Source organism: Myxine glutinosa, chromosome 7 (assembly GCF_964187855.1).
Source record: "Myxine glutinosa chromosome 7, kmMyxGlut1.1, whole genome shotgun sequence".
Taxonomy (NCBI): Eukaryota; Metazoa; Chordata; class Myxini; order Myxiniformes; family Myxinidae; genus Myxine; species Myxine glutinosa.
Window position 1 is genome coordinate 169,644,489 of NC_136267.1, and position 22,703 is coordinate 169,667,191.

Here is a 22,703-nt window from a genome sequence, read left to right on the forward strand (position 1 = left end):
ATCTTCGCTAGATCCCTACACACAATATCCTAACCCACCCGGGCTAGTTTTCACTGCCATCAACCCCATAAGCTATTGCTCCTTTGCCCCCCCGTCTGTGAGGGATGGTGGATTTGCCATCCCACCACATCGGGGGTCTCTCACTATCAATTTTGTACACCTAAATTCCAACCAATCAAAAATTTGCCAATCACTGCCCATCCCTTGCCAATCATCAAATTTTGTTTTTCTCTAATTTTGGGTCCAAAACACTAACCTCATCACCCAGTCGACTCACTAATACCTCTCGGTGCGCCAATCCCTGTCCAAAGCCCGGCTTCGTAAAGCCAAGCAATGGATGCTGGTTGTTTTGTGCCAGCGGCTGGATGCGTCCGGCACTCGGTGCAGGGACGGGGGCTTACCCGGGCCGAGATCCCACGCATCTTCTCGGCACGGAGCCATCCCATGGCTCGATCTCGGCCTGCCGGAATGCCTCACCAAAAAGTGGTCGCCATGACGACCCTTTCTATCCAGCTGCCCGCTCCGCCTAGTGGAGCACGGACGCGGCCGTTCAAAGCGAGGCCCAGCACGCACCGAGGGCCCGCTTCGGCTAAAAGTCGACCTAACCTCTAACCTGTGTAACGTCGATGCTTCACCTGGACGCTTACACCCCGCAGCCCGTTCCTTGCTCACACATCCAGCTGTGCCCATGCTCCTCGTACCCTTCCTTACACACCCAGGTACACCCATTCCACTCACAGCCTTGGTCACACACCTGACCACCGAACACTTTGGCACACATTCGTCGCTCGCACACCTCACCAATACACCTCTTCGCGCCCCCTCCTCGGTCACCTCCTCTGTGACAATCACAGGTGTGCTCTCATTCGCACACCCAACCACGTGCCTCACCACCAACTCCAGCGTGCATTCCCACTCACGCTCTACCATTCCAGGTGTGCATCCTTCCATCCCAGGTGTACATCCTCGCTCACCTGTCACAACTAACTCACGCTCCATGTCACTCTCACTACTTTCACCTCCATTCCTGACAGCGCACTCACCCTTACTCTTGACAGCGCACTCTTTCCTCATGCACCTGTCCGTCACACACCTTTCTCGCGCACACTCTCCCGTTACACCCTCTGTAACACTCACCACAGGTGTGCATTCTTCCTTGCCTTTGACAGCGCACTCTTTCCCCATGCACCTGTCCGTCACACACCTTTCTCGCGCACACTCTCCCATCACACCCTCTGTAACACTTACCACACCGCGCTTCCATGTGCTTCCTCGCACCCGCGCTACGACCGACTCACTCTCGCCAGCACCCTCACTCCTTGGCACGCACTTTTTCCTCACACACCCCAGAGTCGGACTTTCTCGCACACCTCCTTTTTCGCACACCAGACCTGTCGCACACTTCACCAACGGCCTCTCACGAACACCCGGGTCCATCTCGACCCCCAAGCTTCTTAAATCACCTGGCGCATCATACGCACGACCATATTGGTCACCACTTACACCGGGTCCTCTTCCTCTTCGCTTCTCCTCCATCACCTGCGAATCCCTCATCCGGTTAATGAGCACATCATCACGATTTGAACACAGGCTTTGGACCAATTCTTTTACTTCCTCCTTTATCTCTTTCTTATCCCCTCTCCGTCGCTTCTTAATTTCGCTCATCCCTTCTTCCACTTCTTCTAGTTTCTGCTTCACCTCTTTTATTCCCCGGTACGTCTCCTCAAGCTCATCCTCTAAGGCTACCTTGACCGTTTCCATGTGCGTCCTCGCCTGCCGGTCCTTCGTCTCCATTACCTCTATCACCTCGTCCAACCTCGTTGTCAGTCCCTCACGTACCATCTGACATTCCCTCTTTGTCGCTATCAAGTCGTTTTTTATGTCGTTTTGTGTCGCTTTCAACCCTCCTAATACCGCAGTGTTCCTTTGAACCTGCTCCGTTAGTCCTTTTTGTCCCTCCGTCAGCTGTTCCACCTCCTGCGTCAGGACCTCTATGCCCCCTTGTAACTTTACAGTCCCCTTTCTCACCTCTTTCTCCATGTGCTCCTTACAGTGCCTCACCTCCTCGCGCACTCCTCCGACCTCCTCACTCACTCCTCTTCTGATCTCTTCTCCCATCACTTGCATCTCCTGCCCAGATGCCACCCTCATCTGCTCCATTTCCTCCCTGTGAGCATCCAGTTTGGTTTCTACCCCCATTCTGACCCCCTCTATCTGCTGCCCCATTTGGTTAACTTCCCTTTCCGCTTGGTCCCTCATGTCCCTCAATTTGCCTTCCATCCTGTTTTCTAACCCCTCTAACCCATTTCTCACCTCTTTTATCCCGTTGTCTAACCCCTCAAAATTATTGTCTAACTTCCCAATTTTCTTGTCTAACTCCTCAAAATTATTGTCTAACTTCCCAATTTTCTTGTCTAACTCCTCAAAATTATTGTCTAACTTCCCAATTTTCTTGTCTAACTCCTCAAAATTATTGTCTAACTTCCCAATTTTCTTGTCTAACTCCTCAAAATTATTGTCTAACTTCTCACCGGTACCCCTCGCTTCGTCCCTCATTACCCCCATTTGGTTTTCCAATCGCTCACTATTCTTTTCCATAAGGGCCGTCATTTGTATAAAAAAAAGTTCCAATCTTCCCAGCGGCGCTACTTCGGTCGCGGGCACGGTGACCAGCGAGGCGCCTTTTTGCGCGCCTGAAGCATCGTGCGCGAGAGCGCCATTTTGTGCACCTGCTACCCCCGCTGTTTCGCTCTCCTCATGTCCCTCATGTCCCTCAATTTGGTCCTGGACCGACCCTGCCTCACTCTCCCCTACCGGACCCCAGCCGTGTTGATCCGCCATAGCGCGACTTGCAAAATTCGAGTTTCGTAAAACAAATACAAATTTCGCCGTTATAATTTCGCGCGGGAAACGCGCTCCGAATCGATTCTACTTGTTACCAATTTGGGCCTAATAAATTTAGTCCCGGGTTCGAATCCCACTCCTGACACCAATTGTTACAGACGTGGCTTGGATGTTATTTACCGAGCGGTTTTATGGTATGACCACGTCTGCACAAGTTACCCGATTGTGCCCGAACGTTGACTAGTCGCGCGATGCTGGCTCAATAAGAAAAAGAAGACACCCGGCTGGATTACAATAACACAATACGACACCAATGTTTCAATTCTCAAGACCTCCGGAGGAGATTATATTCGTACGGAAAGGTCAGATTACAGGGGCTAGAGGTATATTACAGGAAGACAGGCACTTAGACACACTCTTACATTAACCCCGGACAGACGACAGGTAAACGGGACAAGGCTGACTCACACGGGGGTTGATGGCAAGGAAAGGCAGATAGCGATGGCTCAAGGTGCACTCTTGGCTCAAAGCAGGGTACAGTACGGTCCGGTCCGGTCCAAAGATGCGGGGAGGTATCGTCGCGCTGGGGGTGGCGGTGGCTTCTCTCTCCAAGCTGAGGCGCATCTGACGTCACATCCGGCGCGGGGCCGCGTATATCCGGCGGGGAGTGACACGCCCTCGGCTCGTTAGCTCCGCCCCAGATGGAATCGGCACGTTGTTTCTCATTGGGTGCGTGGGGGGGTTACTGGCTCCGCCCCTGACGAGGAGCTGACAGCCAGCCCCTTCGGGGTAACGCCGTGGAGCGCATGGTCATGGCGGGTAACCGAGCCGGTGTGAGGACGCACACTCCCCGCCCCTCTGTTGTTGTAGTCGTAGTTGTAGTTGTAATTGTTGTTGTAGTTGTTGTTATTGTTGTTGTTTGGGGAAGAAGATGGGAGGAGGTATGGGAAAGGTCCTAAACTCACTACTGATGCCATATAATCACATTCTGGTGCAACGAAGAGTCATAATTAATGGAAACGAGGCCTTAACTGACATAGATTAAGAATAACTAGGAAGATGTCCGAAAGTTGTCTACGTGTGGTGCGGTGGACCTGGGCACGACATTTAATGGGGGAATAAGGGGAAGGTCGGCTCTACTGATTGTTGTTTACATGCAATGGGACTAGGGAATGGGGGATTGGGGAAAGTTGGGGAGTATTGGAGAAAATAGGGGAATATTTACAAGCGGATATGGAGGCCAAATTCCATATTCGCAACAATATATATATATATATATATATATATATATATATATATAAGTTCAAAACACACGTGGTCACAAGTGTGCCGCACTGACCGGGTCCTCAGTTGAGGTCCTCAGCATCATCCCTCAGCATCATATATATATATATATATATATATATATATATATATATATATATATATATATCTCTCTCAAGGCTACACGTCCATCTCCAGAGAACTTGATGTTCCAGTGTCCACCGTACGCAATGTTATCAGGAAGTTTAAGGCCAATGGCACTGTAGCCAACCTCCCTGAGCATGGCCGCAAGAGAAAACTTGATCAAAGATTGCAGCAAAGGATTGTTCGATTGATGGAGAAAGCACCTCAAGCAACTGCCAAACAGATTCAAGCTGAGCTTTCAGACACAAGGTACGACAGTTTCAACTCACACCATCCCGTCGCGAACTCAACAAAAGGGGTTTCTACGGTAGGAGACCTAGGAGAACTCCACTGCTAAGAAAGCCCAACTGGAATTTTCCAAAACACACCTGAACAAGCCAAAATTCTTCTGGGAGAATGTCCTGTGGACAGATGAGACCAAATTAGATGTTTTTGGTAAAGCACATCTCTCTATGTTTACAGAAAACAAAACGAAGGCTTCAAAGAAAAGAGCACCTTCCCTACAGTAAAACGTGGAGGAGGTTCAGTGATGTTTTGGGGTTGCTGCGCTGCCTATGGCACTGGGTGCCTTGAATGTGTTCATACAACAACAACAACAACAACAACAACAACAACAGGCATTTTAAGGCCATTTTCCCTGCAAGAGCGGGGGTTAGCCTTGCGGTCCCCATGACAATGTTCTCCATTTTGCCCTATTTTCTGCATCTCCCCTTGTTCACCCCCTTGCCCGCATTTCTTCTTCGACCATCTTTAGCCAAGTCTTTCTCGGTCTTCCCCGTCCTCTACTTCCTTCTACATTCATTTCCAACACTCTTTTCAACCAGTCACTTTCATCCTTCCTCAACACATGACCAAACCATCTCAACCTGTTTCTCTTCACAGCATCCATCACAGGCTCTATTCCCATCATCTTTCGCAATTCATCATTTGTCTTCCTCTCTCTCAACGATACTCCACACATCCACCGAACCATTCGCATTTTCACCCTTTACAGCCTTCGTTGCTGCTCTACGTTCATTACCCATGTCTCACTCCCATAAATCATAACACTTCTCACACATGCAGCATACACCTTTCCCTTCAGCTTCAATGACACTCCCCTCCTCGTCAGCACGCCACTCAGTTCCGAAACCTCTTCCATGCACATCTCACTCGAGCAACCGTTGCCGAGTCTGATCCACCTTCTCCATTCAGCATGTCTCCAAGGTAACAAAATGTTTTCACACCTTCCAGCTTCACGCCATCTCCAAGATCCAACTCAACATTTCCTCCATCTGCAGCTCCCTCTGTGCACACCTTATACTTGAATTTGAATGTAGCTGCCACACTGGTTAATGACCCTCTCAAACCACTACATTTTTGATGAACCCACTCAGCGCACATTGTACATTGAATGGAATTCCCTCCGACACCCTTCCTGCACACAGCACACGGCCACTTCCCAGTTCTTTCCACCTCACCACATGCTTTACCACTTGCCATCACCTTCGTTTTTCTGATATTCACCTTCAGACCTTTTGTCTCCAGACATTCCTTCCACTTGTTCATCTTCTCCTTCAGTCCATCCATACTTTCTGCAATGAACACCAGATCATCTGCATACAACAACTCCCACGGTAAACCCTCCTTTACGTTCTGAGCCAGCACCTCCATCACAGCTACAAATAGTAGTGGACTTAGTACCGACCCCTGATGCACTCCCACCTTCACCTCAAACTCACCAATGTTCCCGTCCTTCATCCTTACAGCTGTGCGCGCTCTTTTGTACATTGCCATCACTACTCTGATCAACCATTCCTCCACTCCTAACTTCCTCAGTGCCCATGTCACTACTTCACGTGGAACCCTATCGAATGCTTTCTCCAGATCAACAAACCCAAGAAACAACTTCTTCCTCTTCTCCATATACTTCTCCTGCAACTGCCTCACAATAAAAAGCGCGTCTGTCGTTCCTCTTCCTGGCATAAATCCAAACTGCATTTCGTCAATCTTCACTTTCTTCCTTATCCTCCTCTCCAACACCCTTTCCAATACCTTCATTCCATGCTCAAATAACTTTATCGCTCGATACGAGCCACAGTCCAGGGGGTCACCTTTCCCCTTGTATAGAGGGACGAGGGTACTCAGTTCCCAATCCACTGGAATGTGGCCTTCTTTCACCACCAGATTGCACATCTCTGTCATTCTCTTCACACCCCATCTTCCTGCTGCCTTAAACAGATCTCCCACAACTCCCGTCGGCCCTCCCGCTTTTCTACTCTTCATTGCTTTTATCGCTTCCTCAACTTCCTTCTCGGTTATCTTCTCTGCCGGTCCGAAAACTGGGTTACTCTCTATGTTGCCATCCCATTTATTTTCTGCATTCAACAGTATTTCCATATATCTCTTCCATCTTCCTTTAATTCCATCTGGGTCCACAACGATTTGTCCCACTTCCTCCTTCAAGCAACTCACCCCCATCACATCACATCTCTCTTTCGCTATCTGCTTTGCAATCCTGAATACCGCTCTCTGACCCTCTTCCGAATCCAAGCGTTCTCCGAACATTTTCCTACATGCCTCCTGTGCCTTTGCTACCTCTTTCTTTGCAGCCTTCTTGGCTGCCTTATAACTTTCATGCTCTGCCTTTTCTGCCCCCATACCCTTGGCCTTCTGCCACTCCTTGAACTTCTTCCTCTTCTCGTCAATCTTCTTTCCAACTTCATCATCCCACCATCATGTTTCCGAGTGCCTCGGTGGTCCTTTTGTCCATCCACATACCTCACCAACGGCTCCCAACAGACTATCTTTCATTGACATCCAACCACTTTCAAGCTCAACCACATCATCCTCCACCATACTCAGCCTCTCTTTTAATGCCTCCCTCACTGTCACCTCTTTCAACCTCCACACCTTCATTCTCGGTTGGTACTTCACCCACCGAGCTCTCCTCGCACCTTTCACCCTTATGTCGCAGACAACCAAGTGGTGCTGTGAAACAGCCTCCTCCCCCGGGATCACCTTTGTGTCCTGGAGGTGCCCCCTATCTCGCCTACGCACCAGCAGGTAGTCAATGGTTGTCGTCGACCCACCTGACGTGTATGTAACAAGCTTATTATCCTCTTTCTGGAACTGAGTATTACAAATCAACAAATCAGCTCCATCAGCAAACTCCAACATCCTTTCACCTTCTCCATTTCTCACACAATATCCGTAACCCCCATGAACTCCCTCAAAACCGTCCATACTCCTTCCCACATGTCCATTTAGATCTCCTCCTACCACAACAACTTCCTCATCTTTCACGTTTTCCATCAGCTTCTCTATAGCACACCAGAACTTGTCCTTCTCTTCATCGCTCCGACCAACCTGCGGAGCATATCCCGAGATGATGTTCCCCAAGAGCTTTCCAATCATCATTTTCACCATTATCAACCTTTCACTCACTCTAGTCACACTGACCACACTGTCTACAAACTCCTCAGAAAACAGGACACCAACACCATTCACGCCCTCCGGGCACCCTTGCCACACAAACTTGTATTTCTGTCCCTGCCTACCCTTCACCATTCTCACACCACTTCCCTTCCATCTCGTCTCCTGCACACAACATATGTCCACTCTTCTTCTGACCAATACTTCCACCACTTCTCCTGATCTCCCTGTCATTGTACCTACATTCCATGTCCCAAATCTCAGAAACCGATCTCCACGTCGGGCATCAGACGTTTTGGCTGAACAAGCCAAAATTCTTCTGTGAGAATGTCCTGTGGACAGATGAGACCAAATTAGATGTTTTTGATAAAGCACATCATCTCTATGTTTACAGAAAATCAAATGAAGCCTTCAAAGAAAAGAGCACCTTCCCTACAGTAAAACATGGAGGAGGTTCAGTGATGTTTTGGGGTTGCTGCGCTGCCTATGGCACTGGGTGCCTTGAATGTGTTCATGGCATCATGAAATCAGGAGATTACCAAGGCATTTTGGAGAGCAATGTTCAACCCAGTGTCAGAAAGCTGGGTCTCCGTCGAAGGTCATGGTTCTTGCAGCAGGGCAATGACCCCAAACACAGTTCAAAAAGCACCCAGGAATGGTTCAAGACAAAACGCTGGACTGTTCTGAAGTGGCAGCAAGGAGTCCAGCTCTAAATCCCATTGAACACCTGTGGGGAGATCTCAAAACAGCAGTTGGGAGAAGGCACCCTTCAAATCTGGGAGAACTGGAGCAGTCTGCACAAGAAGAGTGGGCCAAACTGCCAGCAGAGAGGTGTAGGAGGTTCATTCATGGCTATAGGAAGCGCTTGACTTGAGTTATTTTGTCCAAAAGCTGTGCTACCAAATATCAAGTCTTGGGTGTCAATAATTTTGTCAATGCCATTTATTTTTATTTTCTGATTTAAAAGGATCTTGCTACGGTTTTGAGATTGGCACATATTGATCATTAAAGGTTAAAGGGTTGCCCCCCATAGTTAGTCCACGAGCAACATGTAGGCCACCTTAGAGTATTAGTTATGTCATAGTATGTGTAAGTATAGGCCATTTCCACTCGTCATATCTGCGTTGTGTAAAGACATGAATTTTGGTCCTTTCATTTTTGCGCCACCCTCCAATCCCACCTCTATGGGCATAATTGATCCTGTGCCCCATTTGGCTGATCCCTCAGTTTGTTACGCTTTGGCTACCCGCAGCATTTGTTACGCTTTGGCTGCCAGCAGCATTCGCTGCCCTTTGTTCGCTCAACTAGTCGAGGAACACAAGGTAGGCCTAAGAGGGAGGAGCGCGGGGTCAGGGTGGGGCGGCATCAAGGCAGCGCGTCAGAGGCGATGACGGTAAGGGCCACCAGCCAACCAGGGCTCTAAGGGCATGGCGTGATAGGGCATGGTAAGGCGCGTCTGGCAAGTGCTAGAAGGTTCGCGGGGCGTGCCTATAAAAGCCTTGGCACAAAGCCCTTGAACAGGACTGACCAGCAGGATTTGCACGAGAGAACTTCGAGGAGTGGTGAACAGGACTCGACTGAAGCAGCGCTTGCTTATGGGACATTGCACTATATCTCCTTATTACGTACGCGCCGAAGGAAGGCAGCCAGATGCGCCGGTGGCGAATATCGCTTATTCAGCCACGCGAGTGAACGCGGTAATAGCGCGAGTGATAACCGTCAACCGCCAGAGCCCAGACCATACCGTTCGCCCCGTATTACCCCGTGTGCGCCAACGACATGCGGAGAGCTCCTGCCCCTCGACTTACCATCTGCCCGGGACGAGCCGCAGGCCGGAGGGAGCTGCACGAGAGCCATCCCTGGACGTGGGGAACATCATCCCGCAGCTGCAAACCCCGTGTGAGTGTGTCTGTGTGTGAGACGGGCCCGTTTGTCCTGGGAGTAAGTTAAGACTGTTTTTAAGGCTGCACTGTGTCTCTGCTTCTTCTCATCATTGTAAATAGTGTGAATAAATTCTGTTCTTCCTTTCTTCCCAATTCGATCACCTCTGTGATTTCTCCATTGGCTAAGCGTGGTACGAACGAGATCGTTAGAACCGAGGTCACCATATAAACGGCACAGATCGTGTGTACGCACCGCTCGGCGTCTCAGCACGCGTGATTCGTGCGGGGCTTATTTCCTCGTTTCTGGGCAGCGCGAGTAATTAGGTAATAGCGATTCTAGTCCTATGACCCTATTTCGCGCTGTCTGGGAAGGACGTCATAGGTCCCGGGTCCTGTCGGCCAGTCAAAGCCAAGGGGACTAATCCCCCCCTGGTAAGGGGAGAAGGCCAGCGCTGAGATCCGCAGCAATATATTACGTTCTGAAACAAAACCAAAGGTTCTGTTTTTTAACAGTGAAATCAAAAATTGTGGAGATCAACGACTTTCATTAATTTCAACTTATTTTTCGAGAAAATTGTGAGCTATTTGAAAAAAGTGCAAGGGTGCGAATATTTTTGCCCACGACTGTACATATACACAGTTTTTTGTTTTGTTTTTGTTTTGTTTTTTTTGTAGACAGAATCGAGGCTTGTAAAAGAGCTAACATTTATCAAACAAACAAATCAAACAAACAAGCAAACAAAGTATATAAAAAGGGGAGCGGTAGACAAGATGGGGAGAGAAGGGGAAGCACACAAACACAACATTTGAGAGCAGGGACATCGGGAGATGTGGGGAGGGAGAGGGCTTTGGGGGAGGCAGGATAGGTATAAAACGCAAGGACACCAAGGACTTCCAGGAAAGAAGTTGGTATTTCAAAAAAGTGTATTTGGGGTGAAATTAGCGGGGGTAGAAAAGATCAAGGTTTTGGATGGGGGAAGATAAGAGATGGTGGTGAACAGCTGTTCTAAAGACCTGGAGGGAGGAGTGGGATTGAAGAGAGTGAGGGAGTTTGTTCCAGAGGCGGGAGAAAAGAGGAATGAAGGAGTGAAGGTGAGCAGAGAGTCTTGATTTTGGCAGTTTAACCATAAGAGGGTTGCAGGCAGATCTTGTGCAACCTGTAGGAATATTTGGGGTACAGAGCCCAGAGATAGCTGGGGGAGCAAGGCCGGAGAGGCATCGGTCGAAGATGGAAAGACCACCAACCTGCCTGCGGTGAGTAAGTGAAAGGCCCTCGGAGATAGCGTCATCGCGGGAGATTCCAATGATTCTGAACACTTTGGTTTCACCAGCGTGAAGACGAGCTAGGTGTGAGGCAGGAGCACCAGCCCAGAGGGGAGAGCAGTACTCCATTGAGCTTCGGATGAAAGCCTTGTATGTGGTGAGGAGCTCAGGTGTGCCAAGGAAGGGCTTCGCACGATGGAGGATGCCCAGTCGGCGTCTGGCTTTGGAGTCCAGCCTGGAAATGTGGTTTTCCCAGGAAAGATCATGGCAGATAGTGAGACCCAAAAGCTTGAGTGACAGAACTTCTTGGAGAGGATTATTCAGAAAGTAGATGGGAGGGTTGTCCAGTCGGTCTTTTCGGAGAGACATCGTAAGAGTGTGAGATTTGTCAGGATTGAAAGACATGTTCCACTTGTTTGCCAGTCTGTGATTTTGTCCAGGTCTGCAGAGAGTGAGGAGGCTGCAGACTGCCGATCTGAGGGATGAAGAATGGAGCGACAGAGAGTAGAGTCATCAGCAAAGAGATAGAGAGGATTTTCAAGAGAGTCAGAGAGATCATTGATGAAGACCAGAAAAAGCACAGGGCCCAGAACACTGCCTTGGGGAACTCCAGCCTGAACAGGAAGAGGAGATGAGAGAAACCCATTCAGGGCCACACGTTGACTACGACTAGAGAGGAAGTCCACCAGCCATGCGTGGAGATTTCCATGGATACCAAAGGAGGAGAGTTTGGTGAGCAGAGTGGGGTGCCAGATCGTATCGAAGGCACGTGATATGTCAAGGGAGACAGCTCTAATTTCCTGTTTGGCATTGAGGACCTCCATCCATTGTTGAGACAGCAGAAGCAGCATGTCCAGAGTAGAGTGACCTGGTCTGAAACCAAATTGATGATCAGAGATCAAGCCATTGGAGAAGAGGAAAGATTTCATATCCGAAGCAATGATGGATTCCATGACTTTGCTGATAATTGGCAGAAGGCTGATTGGTCTGTCGTTGCTAGGATCTGTTTTTGCACCTTTTTTGTGTAAAGCGGTGATGTTGGCTGATTTCCAAGCAGATGGCAGTTGACCTTGAGCAAAAGAGAGGGTGAAGAGAACAGAGAGAGGGAGTAAAAGAGCGGAAGAACAGGATTTTAGGACCTGTGGTCTGATGCCGTCAGGTCCAGTTGCAGAATCAGAGTCGAGGTTCCTATCAGAGTCAGAATCAGAATCAGAGTCCCTCTCATCTTTAATTTGGACTCGGGACTGCCAACCAAAACAAAAATAATCAATGCTGGTTACAATTCCATTGTCAAGTTAACTAGGGCACAGAAAATATGTTATCACCTCTTTTTATGACTTTGTGCCACTCAATTTGGTTCAGGCTATGTCCTTCATTGTGTGGCCTACATTTTTGACCTGTGTGAAAAGAAATAAATAAATTTATCACAACATGTGATACATTTATTTATTAGTTTTTGCCCCCTTGTTTCCCTGCTGCTCTGCTTTTGGTCCCTTTGTCACTGTGTTCTTCTATGAGGCTCAATTTAAAAGAGAAAAAGCCTTCAAATCGAATTAACAAATAAATAAATGCTGGTGTTATTGGTTTCACCTTAACTTAGTAGTATGTAAAAATGCAATGAATCTTAATTGATTTGCATCGTTAAGTACAGCAAGCCATTAAATATTTTGGGTTTGAATATCGTGGGTTTAACCAATCGTGGGCAAACACTTTGGGTACCTATTTCGTTGTCGCGGATTTAATTTTGACCAATTACATTTTTTGAGCTGAGTTGTGACGCTTGTCGTGCAACCACGAGCCTTTTGTTGTTTCTGGCACACCATTAATAGTTAATAATGGTGCTGAAGCATAAAACGATGGATAAAAGTGTTTATTTTATTTATTCCCTGGTTTAGGAGCTGCAGAACGCTTTATAAAAGAAGCGTCAACATATTACAAAGGGAAACAATTTAAGACATTATGGTAATAGGGGAGGTATGGTGGAGGCTTTAAGGTTGGCAGGATTGCCCAGATGTACGCACATCAGAGGTACAATTGCAGGGTTTTGCAATCACTTGTGTGTGTGTGTGTGTGTGTGTGTGTGTGTGTGTGTGTGTGTGTGTGTGTGTGTGTGTGTGTGTGTGTGTGTGTGTGTGTGTGTGTGTGTGTGTGTGTGTGAGAGAGAGAGAGAGAGAGAGAGAGTGTGTGTGTGTGTGTGTGTGTGTGTGTGTGTGTGTGTGTGTGTGTGTGTGTGTGTGTGTGAGAGTGTGTGTGAGATAGAATTGTAAGGAACAGAAATGAAAAAACGAGATGTGTGTCCAGGCTGTAACTTTTTTTTACCATTGGAGCTTTGCCATCAAATTTTCAACAAAACTTTATGATGAGAATATGGAAAGACAAATTCATAATTTGGGCAAAAGGTCAAATGTCAACTTTACATAAAATTGGCAATTTTCATCCAATTAACCTGAAATTCTAAGAATTTGCATATTGGTCACTGAATTGGTTCACCAATCAAAAGCTTGAAGCCGATTGTTTTTTAGATGAAAAGGTCAAATGTCAGAGTTGCATAAAATAGAAATATGTCATCCATATCAATATGTCAGTGACCCAATATGACCCAATTCAGAGTGTAACCTGTGTTTGGTCACAAAGGTCAAAGGTCAAGGTCACAAAATAAACACTTTCCTGATTGACCTGAAATTTGAGCAGGTTTTGCACATTGGGTTACTGTGACCAATTGCTTTTGTGGACAAAAGGTCAAGTTCACCTAAATGGTCAACCTTTTTGTATTTTTACCTCCGCCACCTAAGGTGGGATGAGGTTATATTTTCACCTCTGTCTGTTTGTTTGTGAACAGGATATCTCAAAAGAATGTGGATGGATTCGAAGAAATTTGGTGGAGGGGGTTGGGTGTGAGACAAGGACGAAATGATTAGATTTTTGTGAAGATCCGAATCCAGATACTACAATTTTATTAAGTGATTCTTCACCATTGAGAAATAGGACCAACAACGATACGTATATAGCACAATATCTCAAAAGGTTGTGGACAGATTTGGATGAAACTTAGTGGACAGGTAGTGTGTGATTAAATATAAAGAAGAGGATTCAAATGGATAGCCTTGAGAAGGAAATATAACGGGTTGTAGGGGAAAGGTGGAGTTTTGGTTTCGTATCTGTCTTTTGTGAGCGGACGCTCGAGAAAGGTATTACAGGGAATGAATAATTTGCTTGCTTATGGACAATGAAATGCTAGTATAATCTTTGCTGTAGTTCTGATATTATTCTTTGTTCTGTGCATATAGGGTATGTGGAGATAGATTTCAATAAAGCCTCTTATCTGGAAAAGGAGGTCTCGACTTGATTTCATTACAATTTATTGAAATCCATCTCACCACTCGAGTGCCATGGACAAGTTTCTCAAAGCGGAGAGGTTCGACGGCGATCCCAATGCCAGCAATGCTGGATGACACTGGACCCACTGGCTCAAGTCCCTAGAGCTCTACATGCGAGCCTTGCCCGAAGCCGCGGACCAACAGAAGATGGAGGTTCTCACCTGCAACGTGTCCAGCGATGTCTATGACTATTTCTCTCACTGTGAAACCTACGCCGATTCTGTGGCGGGCCCGCGAGCTCTCTACGTAAAACCACGAAACACTATTTACGCTCGACATTTGCTTGCTACACGCAGGCAAGAGGCTACTGAGACTTTGGAGCAGTATACGAAGGAGTTATGACAACTCGGCAAGGACTGTTGAGTGCTGGATCAGACATCAGCAGCATCAGCGGTCCTATGGCAAAACTCCAAAGGATTCTGTGTGGTGAACTTGGTAGCTAACGAGATACTGTACTTGGATGTAAAGATGATTGTATTGCTGAATCTGTGCTCTGACGTTCTCCTGGGACATGATTTTTTGAATAGGCATGGGCATTTAGAGATGCGCTTCAATAGTGCACAACCCTCAAAAGTCTTCTCGGTATGTAGCTTGACGGAGATGTCTATTGAACCACCCACGCTGTTCCCATGCCTAACCCCTAATTGTCGCCCTATAACTGTAAAGTCGAGGCGATATTCATGCCCAGATGCACAGGTTATCGCCGATGAGACCAAGCGGCTTCTAAAGGAGGGTATAATCGAGCCTAGTAGCTCACCCTGGAGGGCTCAAGTGCTTGTTGTCAATAACTCTAATCACCGGGAGCATATGGTCATTGACTATTCTCAGACGATCAATCGCTTTACCCAACTTCATGCTTACCCACTGCCCAAGATGGATGACATGGTCAGAGAGGTATCTACCTAGCGGGTATTCAGCAGCTTGGACCTCTGAAGTGCGTACCACCAGATACCTATCAGGCAGAATGATCGACCTTACACCGCTTTCAAATCTGGTCAAAGGCTGTATCAGTTTCGTACAATTCCTTTCAGAGTCACAAACAGGGTTGTGTGTTTCCAACGGGTGATTGATGACATTTTAACCAGGGAACAATTGAAAGATGTTTTCGTGTATGTCGATAATGTCACAGTATGTTGCCGCAATAAGGTAGAACATGACTCAAATTTACGGCAGTTCTTGGATGTCGCGAAGAAATACAGACTGACCTTCAACGAAGAGAAGTGTAATTATTCCGTCCAAACAGTGGATCTTTTGGGGTACACCGTGACTGGAGGGGAGATACGACGTGATGCTGCTCGGCTACAACCTTTGCTCGAAATGTCCCCTCCCACCGACCGTGTGGCCTTGCGCCGAGTACAGGGATTGTTCGCGCATTATTCCAAGTGGATACCAGGCTTTTCAGAGAAAATAAGACCTTTGGGTGGAATATAAAATATTTCCACTGAATGTGGCCATGAAGGCCGCCTTTCAGCTATTGAAAACAGACATAGCTAATGCTGTTGTGACCTCGATCGGTGAGGCAATTCCTTTTATGATCGAGACAGATGCCTCAAACTGTGCTATCGTGGCTATCCTCAATCAAGCTGGGAGGCCGGTCGCCTTTTTCTCTCGCACACTGTCTGATAGTGAAAAACGACATCCGCTATCGAGAAGGAAGCTTACGCGATCGAGGAAGACGTCAGACGGTGGCGCCATTTCCTTCTAGGGAAACATTTCCAGTTAATCACGGACCAACAGTCCGTTGCGTTCATGTATGCTGGACGCCATATGCAGAAGATTAAAAATGATAAAATCGCTCGTTGGCGCATAGAATTAGCTGGCTTTAGTTTCGACATCTTTTACAGGCCGGGACGAGATAATCTGGCTGCCGATGCTCTGTCTCGGCCTGTCTGCTCGGGAATGACCACCGGTGATTTACGGGATATTCATGATTCGCTCTATCACCAGGGGTGACTCGATTGGCTCATTTCGTGTGAAGCAGGAATTTGCCTTTTTATATAGATGACGTCTACAAGGGGAAAGGTGACCCTCTGGATTGTGGCTCGTATCGAGCGATAAAGTTATTGGAGCATGGAATTAAGGTATTGGAAAGGGTGTTGGAGAGGAGGATAAAGAAGAAAGTGAAGATTGACAAAATGCAGTTTGGATTTATGCCAGGAAGAGGAACGACAGACGCGCTTTTTATTGTGAGGCAGTTGCAGGAGAAGTACATGGAGAAGAGGAAGAAGTTGTTTCTTGGGTTTGTTGGTCTGGAGAAAGCATTCGATAGGGTTCCACGTGAAGTAGTGACATGGGCATTGAGGAAGTTAGGAGTGGAGGAATGGTTGATCAGAGTAGTGATGGCAATGTACAAAAGAGCGCGCACAGCTGTACGGACGAAGGACGGGGACAGTGGTGAGTTTGAGGTGAAGGTGGGAGTGCATCAGGGGTCGGTACTAAGTCCACTACTATTTGTAGCTGTGATGGAGGTGCTGGCTCAGAACGTAAAGGAGGGTTTACCGTGGGAGTTGTTGTATGCAGATGATCTGGTGTTCATTGCAGAAAGTATGGATGGACTGAAGGAGAAGATGAACAAGTGGAAGGAATGTATGGAGACAAAAGATCTGAAGGTGAATATCGGAAAAACGAAGGTGATGGCAGGTGGTAAAGCATGTGGTGAGGTGGAAAGAACTGGGAAGTGGCCGTGTGCTGTGTGCATGAAGGGTGTCGGAGTGAATTCCATTCAATGTACAATGTTCGCTGAGTGGGTTCATCAAAAATGTAGTGGTTTGAGAGGGTCATAACCAGTGTGGCAGCTGCATTCAAGTGTAAGGTGTGCACAGAGGGAGCTGCAGATGGAGGAAATGTTGAGTTGGATCTTGGAGACGGCATGAAGCTGGAAGGTGTGAAAACATTTTGTTACCTAGGAGACATGCTGAATGGAGAAGGTGGATCAGACTCGGCAACGGTTGCTCGAGTGAGATGTGCATGGAAGAAGTTTCGGGAACTGAGTGGCGTGCTAACGAGGAGGGGAGTGTTGTTGAAGCTGAAGGGAAAGGTGTATGCTGCATGTGTGAGAAGTGTTATGATTTATGGGAGTGAGACATGGGTAATGAACGTAGAGCAGCAACAAAGGCTGGAAAGGGTGGAAATGCGAATGGTTCGGTGGATGTGTGGAGTATCGTTGAGAGAGAGAGGAAGACAAATGATGAATTGCGAAAGATGATGAGAATAGAGCCTGTGATGGATGCTGTGAAGAGAAACAGGTTGAGATGGTTTGGTCATCTGTTGAGGAAGGATGAAAGTGACTGGTTGAGAAGAGTGATGGAAATGAATGTAGAAGGAAGTAGAGGATGGGGGAAGACCGAGACAGACTGGGCTAAAGATGGTCAAAGAAGAAATGCGGGCAAGTGGGTTAACAAGGGGAGATGCAGAAAATATGGCAAAATGGAGAAGATTGTCATGGGGACCGCAAGGCTAACCCCCGCTCTTGCAGGGAAAATGGCCTTAAAATGCCTGTTGTATATAGATGACGTCCGGCGTCTTTGCAAGACATGCTCGAAGTAAAACCGAGTGTGCGCCGAAGTAAAACCGAGTTTTTACAAACCGTCTATGGGGATGCTGATTCATCCCTGACAGCCGTGGGAGCGTTTGAACGTTGATTTCAAGGGTCCGTTGCCAGCAGCATGGGGGGCGCCGATTCATTCTTACTGTTGTTGATGAGTACTCCCGATTTCCGTTTGCTTTTCCGTGCGCTGACATGTCTTCTGCAACAGTGATTGAATGTTTGCGGCAATTGTTCTTAATGTTCAGATATCCTGTGTTCATTCAATCTGACAGAGGTACGGCTTTTCTGTCTCGAGAGATGAAAAACTTTCTCCAGGATTGAGGTGTCGCCACGAGCCATACCATGGCGTACAATCCTCAAGGCAATGGCTTGGTGGAACGTTATAACGGGATTATCTGGAGAGTCGTGTCAATGAGCTTGAAGTCGCGCGGTTTACCTTCGCAGCAGTGGGAACGTGTACTGCCTGACGCACTGCACGCAATCCGGTGTTTACTGTGTACCGCTACGAATGAAACTCCACACAAAAGAATGTTTCACTTTCAGCGACATAGTGCTGGTGGGCGAGCGTTGCCCTCTTGGTTGGCTGGACCCAATCTGGCTCTTCTGAAACGAGCGGTCAGACAAAGTAAATACGAGCCGTTGGCGGATCGCGTAGAGATTCTAGAGGCAAATCCAGAGAATGCTCATGTGAGGCTTCCGGACGGACGTGAGACTACTGTATCTGTTCGCCATCTCGCGCCTTGCGGCGAGGGAAACGAGTACGTTGCTGACGACAAGGGAAACGGAATCTCGGGTTTACCCGTCAAAGCGGGGTCGCAGCAAGGATCGACCGGGGATAAAGTAATGCTTGATAATGTCAAGGTAACGGAGATCCCTTTGAAGTCAGGGAGATCTCAAAAGGGGCAGACTGATGAGGAAGATTCTCTTTGTGAATCCGGGGACCCTGGAACTGAGGGGATTTGTCGAACTCGTGCTGGAAGATTGTGCCAACCGCCAACTCGTTTTGGTTGGTGGAGCTTTGTTTTGTTACTGTTGCGTTGCTTACGTGTTTGTTCGCTAACTTGTATTTTAACGGAGGGTGAATGTGATGAAATATGAAGAAGAGGATTCGAATGGAATAGCCTTTAGAAGGGAATATAACGGGTTGTATGGGAAAGGAGGAGTTTTGGTTTTGTATCTGTCTTTTGTGAGCAGACGCTCAAGAAAGGTATGACAGGGAATTAATTATTTGCTTGCTTATAGACAATGAAATGCTCGTAGAATCTTTGCTGTAGTTCTGATATCATTCTTTGTTCTGTGTGTATAAGGTATGTGGAGATAGTTTTCAATAAAGCCTCATATCTGGAAAACGAGGTCTCGACTTCATTTCATGACATAGTGCGTGTAACAATACCGAATCGATTTGATTTTGTTGAACATCTGAATCCGACAATTTTTAAAATGTTTAAGTGATTCTACACCATTGGAAGATGGGGCCAAAAACGATATATATATCATGATATTAAAAAAAGTTGTGGATGAGTTCTGACCAAACTTGGTGGATGAGTTGGTTAGGTGACAAGAACAAGCCGATTAGATTTTGGTACAGGTCTGAATCCAGATTCGGCCTATCAGTGGGATACAAAATGTAAACTGTTCAGCCTGGCGGAGGTATACGCTCTACTGAGTGCTGTTCTAGTTTTTAGCTGTTTTTGTCATGTTTAGCATATGGAAGAAGAAAACGTCTCAATACAAAGCGGATGTGGACGGGCTTGGCATTTTCAGATGCTTTCTAGTGGCAATTGTGATGTTTATTTTTGGCTGCTGCCCACCTGACTATATTTTCTGGAAGGCCAGAAACCTAACTCCCTTATCCCCATAGGAAATTGGTTTTAACTATCGTGGTTTTAAGTATTTTAAGTATACCGGTGTGTACCCCGGTTTAGAATAGGTACACCGTATCCCTGCGTGTCGTAAGAGGCGACTCAAAGGGTTGGCGTCAGGAAGGGCATCCGGCCATAAAAACATTGCCTCAAAAATAGAACCATGACAATTTGGAGAAGATTGTCATGGGGACCGCAAGGCTAACCCCCGCTCTTGCAGGGAAAATATATTATATAAGGCCAGGGAAAATGGCCTTAAAATGCCTGTTGTGTTGTTGTTGTTGTATCGTGGTTTTAAGTATCACGGTATTTTCCATGAACACGATATTTCAGGGTTTACTGGTTTTATCTGAAGGAGAGTCGACTCCCAATATTTTTCTAATTTCTTTTTCAGTAAAACCTTCACCTCACAGTACAAACAGCAGCTTGCATTTCCAGAATAATTTGCTTTATTTTGGCAAAAAAATGGAAAGGCGAAATGGCTTCATGACTTTATCCTGACAGAAACATTGGTAGTAAGAACACTTTTTACAAATAGAATGACTGAAGTTGGTGGAAACGTTTTTTTGCTGCTTTTTACTGGAATAAATCTTGGCTTCATGTGATTCGTCCATTTACCTCCTCGTTTAGATGTTTTGAAGTTATGAGACTAAAAAGTTATTTTGACAAAATTACTTGTGCAACATTAACTTGAATCTGTTTGAATTTCTGTTCTATTTTATGATTGCTTTATTGTACTTAAAATTTTGTGAAGCATTGAGTATTTTTACTTTGCTCTCAAATTTGTGTTGACTTTTTAACTTTTTGCCATTGCAGGATACAGCACACAGTGTCCTTCTTTTTTTTAAAGATATTTCATTTATAACACCTATAACCTAAATGTACAAAGGAGCAAATGTATTAATTAATTTTACATTTATTTATTTTAAATGTAAATTTATTTTAAATTTATTTTACAAATGTATTAATTTATTAACAAATGTATTAATTTTACAAATGTTAGAAATACCACGGGATATTCTAAAAGCATAACGACTCAAACGTGACAAGCTGCACTTTTTACATTCTGGACTCGGTATTTCTCACTACATTAAACCCAAAAAAACAATGTTTCAAGGATTTACCAAATTATTTTAAATATTTAATGTCTCTGTATTGATTTTTTCTTTTGTTTATTTATATATTTTCCCCAACAGATACTGCGAGCATATGAAGTGCATCCCGACCCTGAGGAAAAAGAGGAGGTGACCCCAGTCACCCGCACACTGTTAATTCCAGGGGCGAAAATTAACCTGAAATTCATCGAGAGAAAATAGAGCAGGCCCCTTCTCATACACCCCTTTAAAATGTTTACACCCTCTTCATAAGCAAATGGCAGTATAGAGATTATTTGCAATGTAACGGCTTGGAACAGACAGGGAATCAAGCAACTGTTATTAAATAAATACAATTGAGCGACCTCATTATACATGCACTTCAGATTATTGTCCCACTTCGTTTTATTCATAAAATGCAATGTTTCTGTTTTTAATATGTAAATTTGCTTGCAAATGTCCTAAAGTGAATCAATTTTAAAGAAAGCTGTCATCATGAACCTGTTTTGCATTTAGATTTCCTTCTAACAGCTGGATGGTTTCCCATATATCATTCACTTTAAGTGTAATTGCCAGTAACTTGGATGTTCTTATTAAAAGTCATTTTACGTTGGTCACAGCGTCTCATTTTGTTTGGTATTGTCGCGTTCCTGGCGATTAAAATCCTTCCAAGGAACGCATAGCCGAATAAGCTGTTACTCCAAGGCGTTCATCAAATCTGGCAGAGTTAATACACGTGGGGGGGGGGGGGGGGAGGGGGAGGATGAGGATTCTGAAGTGCGCTTACCTGAACAGATCCCACTGTCAGTCCTCAAACCTGTGGAAAATAACTCGAACCGAGGTGAGATTAAAATGTACAAAAATGCCGGCTTTATTAAAAGAAATGCCGGTAATACAAAACAAAACGCTCGATAATAAATAATGTCCTAAATTGGGACGTCCCCACAACAGACTTGAAACACGGACACAGGGAAAGGTAAAATAACTGGGAAATAATTGTGTGTGGGTGCACTTAACTCTGATCACTGGTGGGGTCTCGTCAGGGGTCGTCAAGGTCATTGGTGAGAACCGCCCGCTCCCATGTTGCTAGGCCTCTGCACACCCTTGCTCACTAGGCTGTGCCCACCGGCACGCAACAGGCCTTCTGCGCGAATCGAATGGGTCACGTGCAACTCGCTCCTCCAGCCGGGCCTGTCCCCGTCGTCCCCGGTGGGAAGCTGCAGCCCTCGGTCCGCGGCCCTGCCCTTTGTATCTGCACGTCCACCAGTGGTGTCTCCGAACACGGCCGGTCCGATCGCTTCATTGAGCCCATGGTCCAAGCACAATCGTTCGCTTTATTGTCCAGAACGAGAGAGACAAATGCCGACTGCTGCGATCCAGACCAGGCGCAGAAAGCAGAGTGAAGCGAAGAGCAGAGAGCAGCGAAGAGAAGAGAAGACGCAAGCGCAAAGAAGAAGTGAGAGAGAATGAGCAAATTGTCCGTTAGCGCGTCCTTTTATCACCCATGATTCTCACGTCATCGACCGTGCTTCACCATTCAGCGAGTCCCTTCTTACCAGTCCTCCTGTCAATCAAGAACCCTGACCAACCACAGCTCCTCAGGGCGTGGCCTCGGCCTGCCCATTCTGTGTGTGCCTCCCAAGTTGTGGTTCTCAGCTGTAGGGCTCAACGCATGACTTCCGGTATGTTTTTATTAATGAGTGTGTAAATGTGGGATTCTAGTCCTACGTGTCTATAGTGCGGTGCCAAAAGAGACAAAGGAATAGATACAGAGGTAACGACATACAAGGGATAATTTTACCCATAATCCGCGAGATAATTAGCACAAGAGCTACCCTTTGTATGGCTACATGTAACACTTAATCCGAACACGCGACCTACCGGATCCCTACTTATTACATGGTGGTTCTTCTTCTTCACGACAATCGAGCATACTAATTTATGCAAATCTACCTGAACTAAAGTAATCACAGCCTACCCCCTACAAACATAACAGTATGAATATCACTTTA

At 46.4% G+C, this 22,703-nt stretch overlaps 1 protein-coding gene across 1 annotated transcript in view; it reads left to right on the forward strand.

The window, feature by feature from the left end:
• CYP27A1 (cytochrome P450 family 27 subfamily A member 1) overlaps positions 1-21,308 on the forward strand; it is a 143,377-nt gene extending 122,069 nt beyond the window's left edge. The window contains exon 9 of the mRNA XM_068123560.2: positions 20,794-21,308. Within this exon, the coding sequence (XP_067979661.1) occupies positions 20,794-20,913 (120 nt within the window). The 3' untranslated portion in view covers positions 20,914-21,308. The remainder of the gene's footprint in view (positions 1-20,793) is intronic.
• The last annotated feature ends 1,395 nt before the right edge of the window (positions 21,309-22,703 follow it).